Source organism: Rhincodon typus, chromosome 17 (genome assembly GCF_021869965.1).
Source record: "Rhincodon typus isolate 14 chromosome 17, sRhiTyp1.1, whole genome shotgun sequence".
Classification (NCBI taxonomy): Eukaryota; Metazoa; Chordata; class Chondrichthyes; order Orectolobiformes; family Rhincodontidae; genus Rhincodon; species Rhincodon typus.
In genome coordinates this window covers 54,341,158-54,361,563 of record NC_063348.1, presented here as the reverse complement: position 1 = coordinate 54,361,563, position 20,406 = coordinate 54,341,158, and the positions used below count along the sequence as shown (strand labels likewise).

General features: G+C 42.4%; 1 protein-coding gene across 1 annotated transcript in view; it reads left to right on the top strand.

Annotated features, from left to right (window-relative positions):
- Positions 1–20,406, top strand: part of LOC109935161 (anoctamin-5) — a 178,753-nt gene that overhangs the window by 147,651 nt on the left and 10,696 nt on the right. Inside the window, exons 9-15 of the mRNA XM_048606897.1 lie at positions 363–465; positions 1,485–1,545; positions 1,776–1,927; positions 6,078–6,152; positions 7,520–7,742; positions 11,990–12,159; positions 15,608–15,705. Of these exons, the coding sequence (XP_048462854.1) occupies positions 363–465; positions 1,485–1,545; positions 1,776–1,927; positions 6,078–6,152; positions 7,520–7,742; positions 11,990–12,159; positions 15,608–15,705 (882 nt within the window). The remainder of the gene's footprint in view (positions 1–362; positions 466–1,484; positions 1,546–1,775; positions 1,928–6,077; positions 6,153–7,519; positions 7,743–11,989; positions 12,160–15,607; positions 15,706–20,406) is intronic.

The window sequence follows — 20,406 nt, the reverse complement described above, 5'->3', positions numbered from 1 at the left end:
TAAACTCATCACCCCAATTCCTGCTACTGTGTACATTTGCTACATAATAGAGACTGCACAAAAAACACTTTGAAATTTACCTTGCAGCAAATATATCTTCTCACTAATAGACTTCTAGCTTCCACTTCTACTCAATGACTGAGCTATGCTTCTGCAGTTGTTGATGCTTGAAACTATCAGTTGTCCATGTGCATGTGGCTAGCAGATGGTCCAAGCAAGTCCGTCAATGGCACACAATGACTGACAGTTTGAAAAGCTAAAAAGAAACCTTACATTTACTTCTCTAATTGAGTATGTATTACAACTTAAGTTCCCAATAGGGAGAGTTAAATGTTCGTTTTTTTTTCCACCTTTCGCCTTAGTGAGGAAATTTGTGACGCTGACCTTGGAGGGAAGATCATCATGTGTCCCTTATGTGATGGTTGTGACTTCTGGAGACTGAATACCACCTGTGAATCAACCAAGGTGTGTATCTTTGAACTGAAGCATCTCCACTTCTAAATGAAATAGCTGGGAAACGCTGCTCTTCACAACTCATTTAACTGTAAGATGATAATTCAGGAACATTGTTGGTTTTGATGTACGGGTTTGAACTGTTTTGAGAATAAATTGGAATGTAGCATTTTTCTTAGTTACCAAAACTGTGCCTCATCATTTTTAAAAATATTTCCTTTGTCTATCTGTCTGTTGAAATGGCCCTTGTACCATCCATCAGCAGAGAATGTTAAAAATTGCCCTGGTTTTTGTCTTCCCTGTTGTATGAACTGTTGACACTTGCTGCTGCTAACTATGTAGATGGGAGTGTAAAAGCAATCTCTGATGGAGGCCAGCATGCCCAACGAAGGTAGCACTTGACTAACCATTTCCTCGACAAAGACAAGGCATTGACGTACTCATCAAGGTGGACCTTCCCTCAGCAATGGCAGCAGTGTGTACCAGGACATATTGCAGCAACTCGCGAAATCTCCATCAACAAAATCTTCCAAACCTGTGATGTCTACCGCCTAACAGGAAAAGGGCAGCAAGTACTTGGGAACACCCCCACCCTAACCTCCCCCTTCAATCCACCCATTCTCCTGACTTGGAATTGTGTCACTGTCATTGGGCTAAAATAATACCAGGTAGACTACAGCGATTCAAGTGGCTCTCACCATTGCTTTCTCGAGGCTGATTGGGGTCAGAGATGCCCATATCCCATGAAGAACTTCTTTTAAAAAGCAGACAAGCCTAAGTGCACATGTGCCACACCTTCAATCCCCAAACTTTTTAGCTCTTCTCAAGCATATTAATGCTTTGCTGAAGTGCACACGTTGAGGTGGATTATTGGAGTTTAAACTTGTAAAAGCAATTTTGTTTTTGAGTGGGGGATGCTTTGCATTTCTGGCAGTCCTGAAAGTAACCTAGCCAGTTTGTTCATTATAGCACTAATTTTGAAATTAACTTATAAAAGGTCTCATGTTCAACCCTTCTTTATTTTGCTACAGAATTCTCACCTGTTTGACAATGCTGCCACCTTGTTTTTTGCGGTTTTTATGGGCATCTGGGGTGAGTGTCTTTCAGTTATTTGAGTTGGATAATATAAAATCAAAACAAATTAAATGAGCATTTGTGGAATATAGTCACAGAGAGGAAGCTCTGAAAGCCTTGACTTCATCAAGATTGCTTCTTTGACTGTAGCAAGTTTGCTCATATAAGTAAACGGGGAATGAAAGCTAAAGGAAATGGTGTTAGGCTGTTTATGTAACTGGTGCTGCTTGTATTTGTTTCTTGAGCAGTTACTCTTTTTCTGGAGCTGTGGAAGCGGCGACAGGCAAAGCTCGAATATGAGTGGGATCTTGTGGACTTTGAAGAAGAACAGCAGCAACTTCAGATACGCCCAGAGTATGAGGCAAAGTGTACGCACCACAAGAAAAACCCAGTTACTCAGGTACAATTAGTAGCTTAAAAGAGAACACGCTCAGTTTAAACCCCTGGCTTTGGCAGCTTTCAGCATAAAGCCGCTCCTGTGAGGATGACATCTGTGGAGATATACAGAGTTAATGTTTCGAGTACAGTATGACTTCCTTTTCAGAACCCCTCAAAGTCAAGAGTTTCTCCAGTCAAGAGAAAAACTGCTTGCGTTCTGAAGAAGGCATACCAGACCTGAAATATTAACTCTGTTTCTCTCTCAACAGATGCTGCCAACCTGCTGAGTTTCTCCAGCAATTTCAGATTTCCAGCATCCACAGTATTTTGCTTTTATTCTTGCTTGTTAGAATGTATCTACTCAGTGTCACTATGAAAAGTTGTTCAGACATCAATGAAGTATAGCAGTGTGAAATGCATAGCCACTGTCTTAAAGCAACACTTTAGCCATTGACAAGAAACATAGAAAACAGGAGCAGGAGTCAGCTATTCAGCCCTTTGAGCCTGCTCTACCATTCAATATGATCACAGTTGATCATCCACTTCAGTATTCTGTTCCCACTTTCTCCACAAACACTTTGATCCCTATAATAACTACATCCAACTCCTTCTACTCTGTGTATTCTGAAATATTTCCTTGATGTCTACTGCTGCATCTCTATTAGCGTATCCTTCATCTAATTTTCCCAGTCACTTTTGGAGTCCTATATACAACTCTGGTCTCCCTGCTATAGGAAGGATGTTATGAAACTGGAAAAAAGTGCAGAAAAGATTTACAAAGATGTTAACAAGACTAAATATTTGAGTTATAAGGAGAGGCTGGATAGGCAAGGACATTTTTCCCTGGAGCATCAGAGGCTGAGGGGTGACCTTATAAAATCATGAGGGGCATAGATAAAGTGAATAGTCAAAGCCTTTTCCCCAGGATAGGGAAGTCCAAAACTAGAGGGCATAGGTTTAAGGTAAGAGGGAAAAGATTTAAAACGGACCTTACGGGCAACTTTTTCATACAGAGGGTGATGCTTATATGGAACAAACTGCCAGACGATGTGGTAGAAGCGAGTACAATTACAACGTTTAAAAGACATTTGGCCAGATACATGAATAGGAAAGGTTTAAAGGAGTGTGGGCCAAATGCCGAGAAAAGGGACAATTCAATTTCAGAAACCTGGTCGGCATGGATGAGTTGGATCAAACGGTCTGTTTCTGTGATGTATGACTCTAATTGCTTTAACCAGCTCTGCTTACTTGCCTTATAATTGTCCTTACTTAAAGGGAAAGAATAGTCTTAGGTCCATACTTCTGTCCATCAATGTAAAATTCTGTCATATTATGGTCACTGCTATCAAGGGGTGCCTTCACTGTGAGATTATTAAAGAATCATTTTGTGTTGCAAAATAATAACTTTCTAGAAATGTTCATTTGGAAACTCATAACTTCTTAGTCCACTGCTCTGCAAAATCACCCCCAAACCATCTTTCATAGAATAGAATAGAATCATAGAATAGAATCCCTACAGTGTGGAAACAGGTCCTTCGGCCCAACAAGCCCACACTGACCCTCAGAGCATCCCATCCAGACCCATCCCCCTATAACCCACCTAATCTACACATCCCTGAACACTATGGGCAATTTAGCATGGCCAATCCACCTAGCCTGCACATCTTTGGACTGTGGGAGGAAACCAGAGCACTCGGAGGAAACCCACGCAGACACAGGGAGAATGTGCAAACTCCACACAGACAGTCGCCGGAGAGTGGAATCGAACCCGGGTTCCTGGAGCTGTGAGGCAGCAGTGCTAACCACTGAGCCACCGTGCCGCCCTGCCCTCTTCCTCAAGATTAAAGCATTGTTTCTTCAGAACTTGAATTTGTATAAAAACAGATACGTTTTGTTTGAAGATTTTCACCTTACACTCATCAGGACAATTACCAAAAAATACCAATAAAAGGGAAAACCAACATTTCTCTTGTATGACAAAAGAGGACAGCAGCATTGCCTATGACAGAGCCTCCACCAAACAGAGGCCAATTGCCAAATCATTCAGCACTCTCTCCCGATCCTGACAGGGCTGGGTGTGCCAAGGGATCACACGTCCATATTGAAGAGGATGCGGCATGGACCAGAAAACAAGAATTTGTGGATAATGCAGCAGAAGAATTGTGGATGCAAGTGGGAGAACACAAGCCGTCTTATCTACACTTCCCACTGTCTCAGAAAGGCAGCTAACATCATCAAAGACTCCTCCCACCCCGGTTATAACCTCTTCCAACCTCTTCTGTCGGGCAGAAAATACAGAAGCTTAAGCACATGTACCAACAGGTTCTTTCCAGCTGTTGTTATATTTCTGAATGGACCCCTAAAATTTCACATTTAATGTTGACCTTGTTCTTTGTGCACCTTCTCTGCAGCAGTAACGCTGTATTCCTGACTCTATGAATCTATTGTCAATTGCCATAAAAGTAACCTGGTTGACTCATGCACTTTAGGGAAGGTAACTTGCCGTCATTGCTTGGTCTTGCCTGTATATGAGTCCAGACCCATGCCAATGTGATTTACTGAGGTTGTTGGCTTGCTCGCCGAGCTGGCTGGTTATCTTTCAGATGTTTCGTCACCACGCTAGGTAACATCATCAGTGCAGCCTCCGACGAACTCCACTTGGAATTTATATGATCCGGTCTGTTAACTTGTATTGTGTCATTTCCGGTTCTGTTCTGTATGGATTTGTATATGGGTTGTTTGTTTGTTGATTGCATTACTGGTTGAAAACCAGGCCTCTAGAAATTTCCGTGCGTGCCTGTGATTGGCTTGAACTAGGATGGTCACATTGTCCCAGTTAAATTGATGGCCTTCATTGTCCGAGTGCACTGAGATGAGGGAAGGTTTGTTGTGTTGTTTTGCTGCTAGCTGGTGTTTGTATACCCTGATGACTGGTTTCCTTCTGGTCTGGCTGATGTAATGTTTATTGTAATCATTGCAATTACAACATTGCTTCATCGGCGGCCGCACTGATGATGTTACCTAGCACGGTGACAAAATGTCTACGATAACCAGCCAGCTCGGCGAGCAAGCTAACAACTTCAGCCTCAGCCTGAGCTACAAATCTTTGCAAGAGCCTTTAAATGTAATTTATTCTTTAGTGCCCTCTAACATGGACTAGCAAGCTGATTATTTGCATCAAATCACTAAAACATCTCAAAAAAGAAATGGAATCAGTTGGACTGCTTGCTGTTGACTAAAGCACTGGAAAAGACAAGAGCAAACTCAGTTGTGTCAACATTGCAAAGTCCCCCTTACCAACATCGGGGGTCTAGTGCCAGTATTGGGTGAGTTATTGCACAGATTAGTCACACAATACCCTAAAGTAGTCATACTCATGGAATCATATCTTTAAACATAATTTCCCAGACAATGTCACCTCCATCCCCGGGTATGTTCCGTCCCAGTGGCAGGACAGACCTAGCAAAAGTGGTAGCATAATGATATACACTCAGGAAGGAGCCATCCTGGAAGTTCTCAATATTGAGTTGGGACCCCATGAAGTCTTGAGGAATCATATCAGATATGGGCAAGGAAACCGTCTGCTCATTACCACAGAAGGCCCTCCCTTTGCTGATGAATCAGCCCTCCTCCATGTTGAACACCATGTGGAGGAAGCACTGAGGGTGGTGAAGGGGCAGAATGTACTGTGGGCGGGTGAATTCAATGACCAACACCAGCACTGAGCAGTCCCATTACTGACCATTGTGATTTTGTCCCACAGAGAGCTGTAGAGTCTTACTCATTGAGTCTGTTCAAGACAAAGATTGTTGGTTTTCTAGATATTAAAGATGGCAAGGGATATAGTCTAGCATGGGAAAATGTCATTGAGATAGAAGATCAGCCATGATCTTGTTGTATGTTAGAGGGGCCAAATAGCCTACAGCTACTTCTGTTTCCTCCACTCTTCTTGCCTGTGTTGATAAAAATGGCTTGAATTCTAAAAATGGATTTCCACTGAAATTCCACAAATTTGTCAAAACCTTATCAAGGCTTTTCTAAATGCATGACTCGTTGTATTTATTCATTTGTTCATGGTTATACGGAACAGATTTCAGTGTGCTGCATGTTCATACTTCAAAATGGGCTGTTTATTCACTGTTAATATTCACATATTAATCTTTTATTTTCAGGAAACAGAGCCTTACATCCCAATATCAAACCAGGCGTTACGCTCTTGTCTGTCCGGTGCTACGGTTTTGTTTTGGGTGAGTACCTTTTTTTAAATTCCTCCAAGCCAGGTTCTTGTTAATATCAGTAACGTCCAAAATTCTGGTTTCTGTTCGGGGTTTCCTCCAATTTTATTGAAAATGCTCCCATCTCTACCACTCCTTGCAATTCAGGGAGTCTGCTCGTTTTAACCTCGTTGTCTCATGACAAAGATATTAGAATTCAGTTTTATAGTATTGTGAGGGTAAAATTGGACATGGGCAGCAATACAGAAAAGTTAAGCTTGCATTTTCCACCCATTACATGATACTCCACCCCAATATTCAGGTAGTGACATTGTGACACTGCCATTAGGTTAGAATTCCAAATGCTAAGTCCAATGCACTAGGACACAGGTTCATATCTCACCTCAGTAGCTGGTGGAATTTAAATTTCAGATGTATTAGTTCTATTTAATAAAAAGCTAGTCTCAGTCATGCTAATCCTGAAACAATTGCCAAATGTCCGCAAAAGCCCATCTGGCTTTACTGATGTCCTTTATGGAAGGAAATCTGCTGTCCTTACCTGGTGTGGCCGATATGTTGCTCCAGCAGTGTGGCTACCCTCTCAAGTGGCTCAGAGAGCCAATTAGTTTAAGGGCAATGAAAGATGGGCAGCAAATATCAGCCTAACCAGCGATGCCCGCATCCCATGAAACAATTAGAAAAGATTCTTATTGGAGTTCAGGGTGTTGAATTTTAGATGGAGTAAATAAGCAGGCAATGGGTATGTTAATACTTGTTTAGATCTCCTCACAGTTCCACAGTTCTGCTGCTAAATACCTCCATTTGTTTATTTTTGATCAGTGTTTATTTGTGTTTCACCAACACAACTTATCATGGTGCCAGTGCTCATTAGATAAAAATAAGTCGAACATTTTCAATTGCTTGTAGTCACTTGTTATTTTGGCCAGTTTGACACAGCAGATTTTTTTTATTTCCAAGACAGAGTACATTACAAGTTATTTTATTATGACCATTCTTGAGACAAGGACAGAGAACAAAAACACTAAACAAAATCCTTTAAACTGCGCAGTGCAGCTCCGATGGCCTTGGGTGAGGTTTGAACTGACAAATGTCTGACTAGGCCACATTGAAATTTAGGACTGTGAAAGGTTTTCACAGAGGATGTTTGCTACAGTTCTCCTTTCTAATCAACGAATTAAGATGCACTTCCCTTTTCGTTAAAGCTTTTCACCTTGCACTCTTCAGGATGGATGCAAGAATGCCAAATTTCTAAAGGAGCAATAAATTGGCTTTCTTGCGTCTGTCCCAATAAGTTCCAGACTCAAAGTTTCCACGAAATGTATCCTGTTTTCAGCAATGCTCAAATTACCCAGCTATTACTTGTTTCTGTTTCCACCTAGATCTCTCTGATCCTGATTTGTATCATTGCGGTTATCGTGTATCGCCTCTCGATGTATGCTTCCTTTGCCAAGATCACTGTGAATATGAAGAAGGTCAGGTACATTGGCACGTTCTTCACACCTCAGATGGCAACATCAGTTACAGCCTCCGTCCTGAATTTTATCATCATCATGATTCTAAACTATTTCTACGAGAAGGTGGCAATCTGGATCACAGATCTTGGTAAAGCTTTTCTTTCACCATCTTTCTCCACAAGGACATCTGTCTTAATGTTTTGATTTGATTTGATTTATTGTTGTCTCACGTACCTAAGCAACAGTGAAAAATTTTGTTTTGCGAGCAGCGCAGGCAGACCATAACAAACAATTCAGATCATAGGGTGTTCAGATAGCGCGAGCCACACATGTTACACCACACAGGAAGTGCGCGAAGCAAGATCAATGTTAGATCTGAAATTAAACAGGTCCATTCAGCAGGCAAGAAGCTGTTCTTGAACCTGTTTGGTTTTATCGAAGTGTTTGCATTTATACACATGATGCTGATCATTTACAGAATGAAAGCTTACCTCCTCATGCTGTAATTTGCTACACCTAGGGGCAATTCTGTTATTCATTAATAAGTTCGGTGCCTCATCTCTAGTAAAACTGAGTATGTTGCTGGACAGCTCAAAGGCCTGTCAATGAAGTTAGTGCTAAACTGGCGTAAAACTGACTTAAGGCAGCAGACACATGAGAGAACTAATTATATTTTTATGGCAGTGTTGTCTTACAGATTTTTTTTGTTGAGACAGCTTTAGATTCTTAAATGGTTATTGTGGTATTTGTAAGAGGTCTTCTGGTACGGCTCGGTTAGCTCAGTTGGCTGAATGGCTTTTTTGTGATGCAGAGTGATTAAGCAGCACAGGTTCAATACCTCCTGCAGCTGAGGTTAACGATGAATATCCTGCCTTCTCCATCTCTCCCCTCCCCTCCTCAGGTTAAATTCGCCACCAGTTGGCTCTCTCTTATGAGACAACAGCCTATAATCGTCTGGGTAATGTCCCTAACTCTGGGCTAACATTAAGTTTAAGTCCTGTGCCAGAATTTGTTGACCATAGAAAGAATACTCATGATGTGGTTTAACAACTGTAGGAGCAGAAATCGGTGGAGGCAATAGCCTAGTGGTATTATTGATGGACCGTTAATCCAGAGACCCAGATAATGTTCTGGGAACACGGGTTCAAACCCAGCCACAGCAGATGGTGGAATTTGAATTCAATAAATATCTGGAATTAATAACCTAATGATGACCGTGAATCCATTGCCAATTGTTGGAAAAATCCATCTGGTTCACTATTGTCCTTTAGGGAAGAAAACTGCCATCCTTACTTGGTCTGGCCTACATGTGACTCCAGACCCACAGTAATGTGGTTGACTCTCAACTGCCCTCTGAGCAATTAGGGATGGTCAATAAATGCTGCCTAACCAGTGATGCCCCCCATCCTGTGAATGAATTATAAAAAAAAGGCCATTGAGCCCCTTAAGCCTGCTCTGCTGTTCTAGGTCATGGCCAATTATATACCTCAGTGTCATTTTCCTGTGCTGTCTCCACATCCCTTAATATTATTCATCGCCAAACTTCTGTCAATTTCTATCACAAACAGAAATTACTGAGAAACTCAGCAGGTCTGGCAGCATCTGTAGAGAGAAAACAAAGTCAAATTTCATGTCCCCATGACCCTTCTCAGAACTGGTTTTAGTTAGGGAATGGTGATATATATGCTAAAGACAGAGTATCAAAGGGGGCATGGTTAAGGAGGATTTATGTGCATATTTCTGCCACCTCCAACAGGCTAATGCCACAATCAGACGCATATTTCCCTCCTTTCCCTTGTCAGCCTTCCTCGGGGACCATTCCCTCTGGGACACGCTTGTCTACTCCTCCTCCATTCCCAACATTTCCCATGCTCCCACGGTACATTCCCATGCAATCACAGAAGGTGTAACACCTTCCTGTTTACCTCGTCCCTCCTCACTATCCGAGGCCCCAGGCATACCGTCCAGGTGAAGCAGCGATTTACTGCACTTCACTCAATCTAGTCTACTGTATTCGCTGCTCACAATGTGGTCTCCTCTACACTAGGGAGACAAAATGCAGACTGGGTGACCACTTTCCAGAACAGCTACATTCTGTCTGCAAAAATTGATCCTGATCACCTAGTCGCATGCCACTTCAACATACCACCCTGTTCCCTGGCTAACACCTTTGTCTCAGGCTTGCTGCAGTGCTCCAATGAGGCTTAGCACAAGTTGGAAGAACAACACCTCATCTTCTGTTTAGGGACTCTGCAGCCCTCCAGACTCCATATTGAGTTTAAGAATTTTACGGCCTGAGCATCTTTTCCCATGTCCTTCCCAAGCCCCCACACACCAGGTCTTGTCATCATATGGGCTGCTCTCACCCACACCAACCCATTGTCAGTTACTAATGGCTCCCAGTAGCAGCTTTTCTTTCTCCCAGGCTCACTATTATCCATCCCTTTGTCTGTCCAGCGTATGTTCTGACTCTCTGGACTCCATGTCCACCTTTTGCTTACTCCTTCTCAACCCACCACCACTACTACCACCGCCCCCCCCTCCCCACTGTCCCCCCACACACGCACACATGCACACGCACACGCGCACCCACGCGCGCACACACACGCACGTGCACACCTCATCTTCAGTGCATATACCACCTTTTCCTAGCTACAGTTCATTCTAGAGATGGGTCACTGGACTGAAAATGTTAATTCTGTTTTCTCTACAGATGCTGCCAGTTCTACCGATTTTTTTTTTTTTTTCTAGCAATTTCTGTTTTGGTTTCAGATTTACAGCATCTGTAGTTCTTCTGTTTGTTTTTGTTTTCTATCAATCTTTTCTTTGAGCATTGAGTATCTCTGGTGACTAACCTCCCAATGACAATGCTGCCTTGCTATTGGCTGCTCATTCTGCTAGTGAAAGTCTATAATTAAGAGTGGGATGAATGTACAGCTTGAAAATGTTCCATGATCGGAGAGCTTGCATTCATTTGTAAAGGCTCTTGACTGGCAAAAGCCTAATATAGGTTTTTGAAGAGGTCAGTAAACTAACGGAATTTTTGTTTTGCATGGAAACGATTCTGGATTACTGGAAGGCATTCAGTCCTGTCAGAGGAAACGGTAGATGTAGGTACAGTAACAGGTAGGAAAGGTTCAAAGAGATATGGGCCAAACACAGGCAAGTAGCACCAGTTTAGTTTGGGAAACTTGATCGGCATGGACGAGTTGGATCAAAGGGTGCGTTTCCATGCTGTATGACTCTGATTCTGTGTCTCTCCCTACAGCCTTTTAGCTAAGGTTGAAGGCAGATTATTTACTGAGTTGGAAAATGGGCTATGTGAGAGGAGACGGGGAGCAGGGGTAACAGGCAGTAACTCTTAATTGCCAGAAGGTGGCAGGTTATGTCCCATAAGTGTCTGTGCTGAGTACTCCACTACCTTGTATGAGATAATGGTTCTGGAAAGGTTACTGTTAGAGACTGCATTGAGCTCCACCCATTTGCGTTATTTCATAAGAACTTGGTGAGGAAAGACAGAAAGTCATAGTGCTGTGTAAGATCGAGACCTCCCAGTTGTCTTAGGAACAATATCTCACTTACTCACCTAAGCTGTACCTGATTGCTGTCAAGCAGTAAACTACATCTTACCAAAGACGAGAGCTACTTCTGATTAAAGCTCACTTTACCATGATAAACCAATGAGATTCTGAGACCCAGTCCATGAAAGAGGATTGTGGCAGTAAACTTCTCAAACCACAAGCTGGTAGTGTTTGCAATCACAGCACATACAACAAACTACTCTCGATGTTATTAATGACTTAGGTGTTGGTGTAGAAAGGCACACAGTAAAAATAACACAGTGATAGCTAATGTAAAGTGGAATCATACAATCACAAAGTAATACTCAGAAATTAAATGAATTGCTGTATAATTTCAATGTAGACAGACAGATGTGAGGTCATCCATCTCAGACTGCAAAAGATATTCTTAGCATTTTCTTAACAGTGAAAATCCAGAAACTGCAGCTTCATAGAGACACACAGTAGTAAAATATCATTGATAGGAATTGAAAATAATCAAAATGTCTAATTGACTTCTGGGCTTTATATTCAAAGGACTAGAAAGTAAGATGGTAGGAGTCATGAGCCAGCTGTACAAAGTCTGGGTGAGTCGACACCTGGAGTCACTGTGAGCTGTTCTAGGCACCACATCTTAAGAAGGAGATATTCTGAGGGCAGCACAGTAAATTAATAGACACTGGACCTGAAACGTTAACTCTGCTCTCTCTCTACAGATGCTGCCAGGTCTGCAGAATTTTCCCCAGAATTTCTATTTTGTTTCTGACTTATAGCTTCTGCAGTTCTTTGCTTTTTATTAAAACCCACATTGTTTGTTCTCTTTCTGATTTACCAGAGATCCCCAAAACTCACTTTGAGTATGAGAACCGGCTGACCATGAAAATGTTCCTCTTCCAGTTCGTTAACTACTATTCCTCCTGTTTCTATGTTGCCTTCTTCAAAGGCAAGTTCATTGGTCGGCCTGGGGACTACAACCGTCTGTTTGGGACATGGCGAAATGAAGAGGTAAGACATTTGAACAGACAATGACAACAAGCTGAATTCATAAGTGGTCTTGAACCAGGAAAATGTACACAAACTATAAGACTGTAAGAAATAGGAAGAGGAGTCGGCCCCTCAAGCTTGTTCTGCCATTCAGTAGGATCATGGCTGATCCAGCATTCCTCACGTCCACTCTTCCACTCTCCTGGTCCTTTCCCTGTAACCCTTCATTCCCTGACTGATCAAGAATCTATCTATCTCAGCCCTAAATATACACGAGGGCTCTGTCCCCACAGCCCTCTGTGGCAAGAACATTCCAAAGTGCTTCACAGCAGCATTAGCAGAGAAAATTTGACACTCCACAGAATCCCTACAGTGTGGAAACGGGCCCTTCGGCCCAACATGTCCACACTGACCCTCGGAGCATTCCACCCAGACCCATCCCCCTGTAACCCTCCTAATCTACACATCCCTGAACACTATGGGCAATTTAACATGGCCAATCCACCTAAACTGTACATCTTTGGACTGTGGGAGGAAACTGGAGCTCCCGGAGGAAACCCACGCAGACAGGGGGAGAATGTGCAAACTCCACACAGACAGTCGCCTGAGGGAGGAATCGAACCTGGGTCCCTGGCGCTGAGAGGCAGCAGTGCTAACCACTGAGCCACCATGCCACCCCTGTGCCACATATAACTCAAATGACCAAAAGCTTGGTCTCCGAGCTAGCCTCTGAGGAGGGACTTAGGGGAGGAATGTGTGGTGGAGCAGCTGAAGAGTTTGGGGTTTGAATTGCAGTGTTCAGGGTCAAAGTAGGTGAAGATAAAGTCATTATGGGGACGCAGGGGCGTGCTAATGGCTAGAATTGGAGGTGTACGGAGATCTTGAAGGATTAATGTGTGTCAGGAGCCTGAGGAAATCCCAGCATAAACACAACTTTCACAGAAAGTTTACACTTCTGATTACCTGTTTTATGCTGCCCAGGTTGTTCCCTGATTGAGGAACCAAAGTTGACTTGGTCTATGTTTACCCTGATTTTTACACAGATTCTGTTTAGAGCTTTTCACCACTGCACAAGAGCATGGCTCTAAGTAAACAGCTGGAGTGTCAGTGCTTAGCAGCACCCACAGCAATGTTCCCCATAGCAACCCCCCCCAACCCCTGACAAACCCCGTCACACCCCTCAGCAATATTCACCTTCTCCCGAAAACATCACCTTCCCCGTCCCCCTCTCCCAACTCACCTTCCAGAATTCCTTGAAGCAGTCTGGCCGTTGGCAGAACATTCCAGATGGTTGGGGTTTTGTGGGGAGGGAGTCGAGTGGTTTCATAAGGCTGGGGAGGAGGGGGTGAATTTTGTCAGACGCACTTGACGGTGAGGATACAGAGATAGGGAGGAGGTGAGGGCAGGGAAAGGAGGAAGGGAGTTTTAAGCAGTGAGATCACAGAGAGAAGCAGGAGGAAAGCCAAGGAAACAGTCAAACATAAATCTTTAGCACACAGACTTTGCCAAAATGCAGCGTAAGAACTAATTCATGACATGAACCACATACATCCTCTAGAAAAATATTGTTGAAGTCTGTAAGTTATAATTCCTGTCCACACAAATGGAAAGTTTCTCGAATTTAAGCTGTTCTGAACCTACTGTTCCAAATAATTATTTCCTTGAGTGTATTACGAATGAGTCCACTTTTTGGTCTCAATTTTTATCGTAATACTTTGCTTTGGAAATTTAGTTGGCATTCAAGCTTTTGGGTCCTTCACTGTGCCAAGTGCTCCCTCCCGTGGCTTATTTTTGCTATTGCACAAACAGAAAGTCAAATTCAGAAATCAAAATAGAGAAACTCAGCAGATCTGGCAGCATCTGGAGAGAAAAAGCAGAATTAACATTTCAATCCCAGTGACCCTTCTTCAGAAGGCTTTTCAGCTTTAATTTCAATGGGAATAAAATTTGGAGAAAGAAAGAAAGAGTTATCTATGTTAATAATATATAAAAGATTTAAGGCCATCGGAGGTCTCACAGTGCTTTACAATCTTTTGAAGTGTTTTTGAAGTGTAGACACTGTTGTAATGTAGGAAACACAACAGTCAATTTGAAGCCAACAAACTCTCTCAAATAACATTACATCAATTACTACGTGATGTTTACGAGTAAATATTGTCCAGGACGCCAGGGTTAAATAGCCTGCTTTTCACAGAGTCATAGAATCCCTACAGTGTGGAAACAGGCCCTTCGGCCCAACAAGTCCATACCGCTCCTCAGACCCATCCCTCATAACCCACATAATCTACACATCCCTGAACACTCCGGGGCAATTTAGCATGGCCAATCCACCTAAACTGCACATCTTTTGGACTATGGGAGGAAACCAGAGGAAACCCACACAGACATGGGGAGAATGTGCAAACTCCACACAGACAATCAACTGATGGCAGAATCGAACCCGGGTCCCTGGCGCTGTGAGGCAGCAGTGCTAACCACTGAGCCACTGTGCTGCCCACTTCTTCAAATTGCCACAATGGGGTCTTTTATATCTGCCTGAGGAGGGAGGTGGGGCCTCGGTTTAATGTCTCATCTGAAAGGTAGTGCCTCTGATTGACTGTGCAGCACCCCCTCAGCCTTGGACTGGAGCATCAGCCTGGGACATTTGTGCTGAAGTCCGCAGGAGGGCTTGAACCTGGAACCTTGTGATTCAGAGGTATGGCCTGATGCAAGCAAGATATAAATAGAGTTGTCCCATTTACCGTAACCCATTCCACACTGTCGTACAGAGTGAAAGCGACCACAGAGATTTTGGAACCTGAATTAGAAAATCCCAAAAGAGCGGAAAGATGCCACTCAGCCCATTGAGTCTGTAATAACGCTCCAAACAGCATCCCACCCAGACCCTCCCCATTACCCTATCACTGTAATCCTGCATTCCCCATGGCTAACCCACCTAACCAGCACATCCCTGAACACTGTGGGGCAATATAGCACATCAACCCATCTCACCTGCGTATCTTTGGACTGTGGGAGGAAACTGGAGCACCGGGAGGAAACCCACGCAGACACGGGGAGAATGTGCAAACTCCACACAGGTAGTCACCCGAGGTTGGAATTGAACTCGAATCCCTGGTGCTGTGAGGCAGCAGTAACTACTGAGTGACCGTGCTGCCCTAAATCCTAGTGATGACTGGGAACCCATCGCAGATGAACTATTTGGAAGGCAGCTATGCTCACCATTATACCACCATCACAGAGCTATTGATGCCTGGTATTGAAAGGCTACTTTGATCTATAACCATGAGACATGGTGAGAAATGAACGATTCACAATGGGTCCCATTTAATTTGACCACTATGCTTCATTGTTTTACAAAAATACATGAAGAGACATGTCACATTGACCTTTTTGAGAGTTTTTAGATTAAAAGTATTTGTTTAATTTCTATCTTTATTGCATTTGACTTCTGTTTGCCAACCTTTCCCAGTGTGACCCAGGCGGATGTCTCATCGAGTTGACAACACAGCTTACCATTATTATGGCTGGTAAGCAAATCTGGGGCAATATCCAGGAATCATTTTTGCCGTAAGTATATTACTAAAATCCTGCTGCTTTGGATTATGTGAAAAATTCGTTAGCAGATATGACAACTTTCAGTGGTAAACAGGCTAGACAACTGTTAGCAATACATTTAAATATTGCTGTATAATTAATCTTTTATGTGGCTTTTTAGAATTATTACAACCAAGTGAAGATGGGAAATCTTCTCTAAACTTCTCTCAGTGGGTCACAAGAATTGTTTTTATTTCTTTATTAGCACAAAGCTATCACGCTTCAATTAAAAGAAAATTAACTAGATAAAAGTTACAGTGGTTTCTTGAGTGTAAGAAAAAGTTTGCATCATCTATAACCCTGAAAGGATAACAAAAATGCAACATTAAATACACACATAAACAAGGGAAATAAGCAGAAAAAGGAAGGGGAAGCGTGTCTAGTGCAGCCAAGAAGATAAAGGCAATTTCAGTTAAATTTCTTTTGAGCCCTCGAATTGTGAAAATGACCTGACTCACAACTGTTTAGCTGCTATCTTGTTTCTTCAGCAGTACCAAAGTTTGTCATTATCTTGAGTTCACTGCATCATTGTTGTTGCAAGTTAATTGTTTACCAGGCACTAATATCATGGGTTGAGAATGCCAGGGAGAAGAAGACTTTCCAGCTTCTTGCTTTTATCATTTCATATTTCCTTATCATTCTCTGCTTTGCTGCTCAAGGACTGTTGCCTGAAATGCAATTCCTTGTGGATTTCCAGTGCCTGACATCATTGTGTTTCCAAGCTGGATGGTCTGCAGGTAACTGTCATCCTGAGTGTTCTAAGTGTGAATCAACTGGGAGAACACAAATCTGCAATGTAATCGTATCTCCTAAGGCTATAACCTCTGCTTCTTCAGTCATGGGAACTGGTTTGATCAGACAGTAACACTTTATCTGTATCAAACATAAAATTAAAATGGTATCCATTGATATAGACAAATTTTGCCTCATCTGGCACGTTCGAATCAGTATTTTCATTAGAAATGCCTCAGGTATCTTCTCAAATGGAAGTATCATATCAAATATAGATAGATATCTTTTACAATAGTGGTGGGTGTTCTACTGTATAGACTTTCTCACATGTGCAACCACTAGTGAATCTGCTGTTCTGAAACCATGAATTACTTCTGCACATTGTTGAAAATGTCCTGCAGTTTTACAAATGTAACGTCTATTGAACATAGAAGACATAGAACAGTACAGCACAGGAACAAGCCCTGCGGCCCACCATGTCTGTGCTGACCATGATGCCATTCTAAATGAATCCCATCTGCCTGCACTTAGTCTGTATCCCTCTAATCTCTGCCTGTTTGTATGTCTACCTAAATGCCTCTTCAACGTTGCTATCGTCATGCTATTCCTGATTGATGACTGGACATTATCTGTGACTATGAGAGCTTGTTGTCCTGTTGTGCTGACACTGGTTTTTATCATTAGTTGTTCGAGTTCTCTTCTGTGTGTATGGTCATATGCCTTTCTAGAATGTCCATACCTGACAAAGTGAATAGACTCTCTTGCCCTCTTGAGGTAATGTTGGTCTTTTCCCCTCAGAATTTTCCTGTGTCTGTTTCAGGTTTCTTCTTCAATTTGAATAGAGTAAATCTTCCTTGGACAATAGCAAAGCTGACAAAACAAAAATGATCGTGAATTCTGACAATAATTCTGCCTCGTATGAATTATGATTTCAAAGCTCCATATTCACAGCTTTTCACCGTTGTGTACAGGTCTTTCATTAAGTTATCTATGGAGTCTGCTGGAATTTGAACTTATTGGTTCAATCTTGCTCATTCAAGAAGATTATTTGTTCTTAAATTGAAGCAGGTATCAAAACATGGCAACGCTCTTGTAATTTGCTGCTTTCAAGGTTTTTCAATTTGTTTCTTTTCATCACTCCACTGTGTGGTGGGTTTTCCCACCTTCTACAGATTGACTCACCATTCGTGTGATTAAAATGATGGCTGTTCACTTCTCCTAGGGTTTTCCTGCCTTAAACAGCTAAGATGGAGCTTTCCTGAATGTTCCTAGATAAAATGAACAGTTTTCTGCCTTTAATATTAAATACTTTCCTCTACCTAATGTTTTGAAATAAAGTTCTCAAGTTGTCGCCTTTATAAATCTTCCTGCCAGAATCACGGCTTAATTACTGATTTCTGATGTTTTTTAAATCTTTAATATTTCCTGAATTTTTTTTCTGCCAGACCCTATAAACAGTCTAAGTTTATTTCCTGGCCCTTTTCACTGTTATTTGCAACTGCTCTTCTAAGGCCCAAATGTCAATACAGTGATGCTCATTTTGAGAGCTATGAACTCTCATTTATGATCCCTTGTGTTCCTTTTCTGGTCTTTGCACCATTTTTTGTTTCAAAATGTTCCTTACTTCCCTTTAGAATCTCTGACCTCACCTCCTGGAGGTGAGTTTGCAGATGACACAAAGATAAGTGGAGGGACAGATAGTGTTGAGGAAGCAACGAGGCTACAGAAGGACTGGGGCAGGCTAGCAGAATAGGCAAAGAAGTGACAGATGGAATACAAAGTGGGGAAGCGTGAGGTTATGCACTTTGGAAGAAAGAATAGAGGCGTAAACTATTTTCTAAACGGGGAAAGGGACTTGGGAGTCCTAGTTTAGGATTCTCGGAAGGTTAACATGCAGATTCAGTTGGCAGTTAGGAAGGCTAATGCAGTGTTAACATCCATTTCAAGAGGGTTAGAATACAAGGGCAGAAGTGCACTGCTGAGGCTGTATAAGGCTCTGGCCAGACAACATTTGGAATATTGTGAGCAGTTTAGGGCCACGTATCTAAGAAAGAATATTCTGGCGTTGGAGGGGATCCAGGAGAGTTTTACAAGAATAACCCTGGGAATGAAGAGGTTGTCATATAAGGAGCAGTTGAGGACTCTGGGTCTGTACTCAATGGAGTTTAAAGGGATAGGGAAGGGATATGATTGAAACTTACAGAATACTGAGGGGTCTGGATGGAGTGGGCATGGAGATGTTTCCACTAGTAAGAGAGATTTAGACCCGAGGGCACAGCCTCAGAGTGAAGCGACAACCCTTTAGAACTGAGATGAGGAGCAATTTCTTCAGCCAAAGGGTGGTGAATCTGTGGAACTCATTGCTGCAGAGGACTGTGGAGGCCAAGTCATTGAGTGTATTTAAGACAAAGATAGATAGGTTCCTGATTAGAAAAGGGATCAAGGGTTACAGGGAGAAGGCAGGAGAATGGGGGTGAGAAATCTATTAACCATGATTGAATGTTGGAGCAGACTTGATGGGCTGAAAGGCTTAAATTTACTCCTGTACCTCATGGTTTTATGGCCTTCAGTTGCTTCTTACAAAGCATCCTTCACTAAGGCCTCTGTACTTTCTAAGTATGGCTGGATTTTCTCACTTTTCTTAGCCCATATTCTTGCCCCAGCTCTTCGAACCAGCTTCTCACTGAAGTTTCACATTTGGAGTACTGAGATTGCATTTATGCTGCATCCACAGCTACTGCTGTCTCTCTCTATTGATAATCACATTTTAGTTGCTGATTGACTATCCGTATGTTCTTAAAGCGATAATGTTCTTAAAGTGGTAAAATCACTGAAGACTGGAAGAAATAGGAACACGAATAGGCCATTCATCCCCTTGAGCCTGTATTATCATTCAATAGGATCATGGCTTATCTGAACTTGCTTGAACAGTCTTTCTTCTGAATTTCTTCCCTTGTGGTGGGGTTCACATCTACACCGATACAGCCATGTGGTATTTTCCGAGATGACCACTCCTGGTATTTTTGTGGTATTTGTCATTTTGACAAGTATGTGAACTGGTTATGGTTTGTTTGAAGGATCTTCCAATCACCAATCTGCATTTGTCTTTGCTTTGCCTTGGTCTGATCTAGTTGTTAGCAGTTGAGCATGCACCAGAGTAGAATATCGACAGCAAAGGTACTGTTTCTGGATAACAAAAAAGTTTATTTTGTGACAGCAATAATTACAATTGTATTTGGCCAGGCATGAATACTAGAGCCTTAGGGAGCTGGTATAGATACATCTGTTTCCTTTGAAGGTGAGAGAACAATTCTTGATCTCCACCAACAGAATACAGGTGATGTCAGTAGAAGCTAATGTAATGTGACCATTAAGCCCTACAGATTCATTTATATAATACAAATTCTCCACCCCCCTCCCCAAGGATAGTCCTCATCAATAATCTACTGTACAATATCCAATCTATTCCTATTTTTACACAATCTAAATCTACTTGCTCTGGTCCAAACATCCTTGGTAAAGGAGGAAAGACAATTAATAATCTCCTTCTCATCCCAACCCTGTAGCTTATATCTAATATCCACCTATCTCTATCAGTCTGAATCCTGATCTGATTTTGATGATTAGCCAAAGTCAGAGAGGTCTACAGCGCAGAAAAATAGGCCTTTTGGCTCATTGAGTTTGTGCTGATCAAAAACAAACCTAACCAATTTGTCGTTATAGCTGAAAAGCAAGCTTGAAATTCTGAGATAGTAGGAACTGCAGATGGTGGAGAATCCGAGACAACAAGGTGCAGAGCTGGATGAACACAACAGGCCATGCAGCATCATAGGAGCAGAAAGGCTGACGTTTCGGGCCTAGACCCTTCTTCAGAAATGGGGGAGGGGAAGGGGGTTCTGAAATAAATAGGGAGAGAGGGGGAGGCGGATAGAAGATGGATAG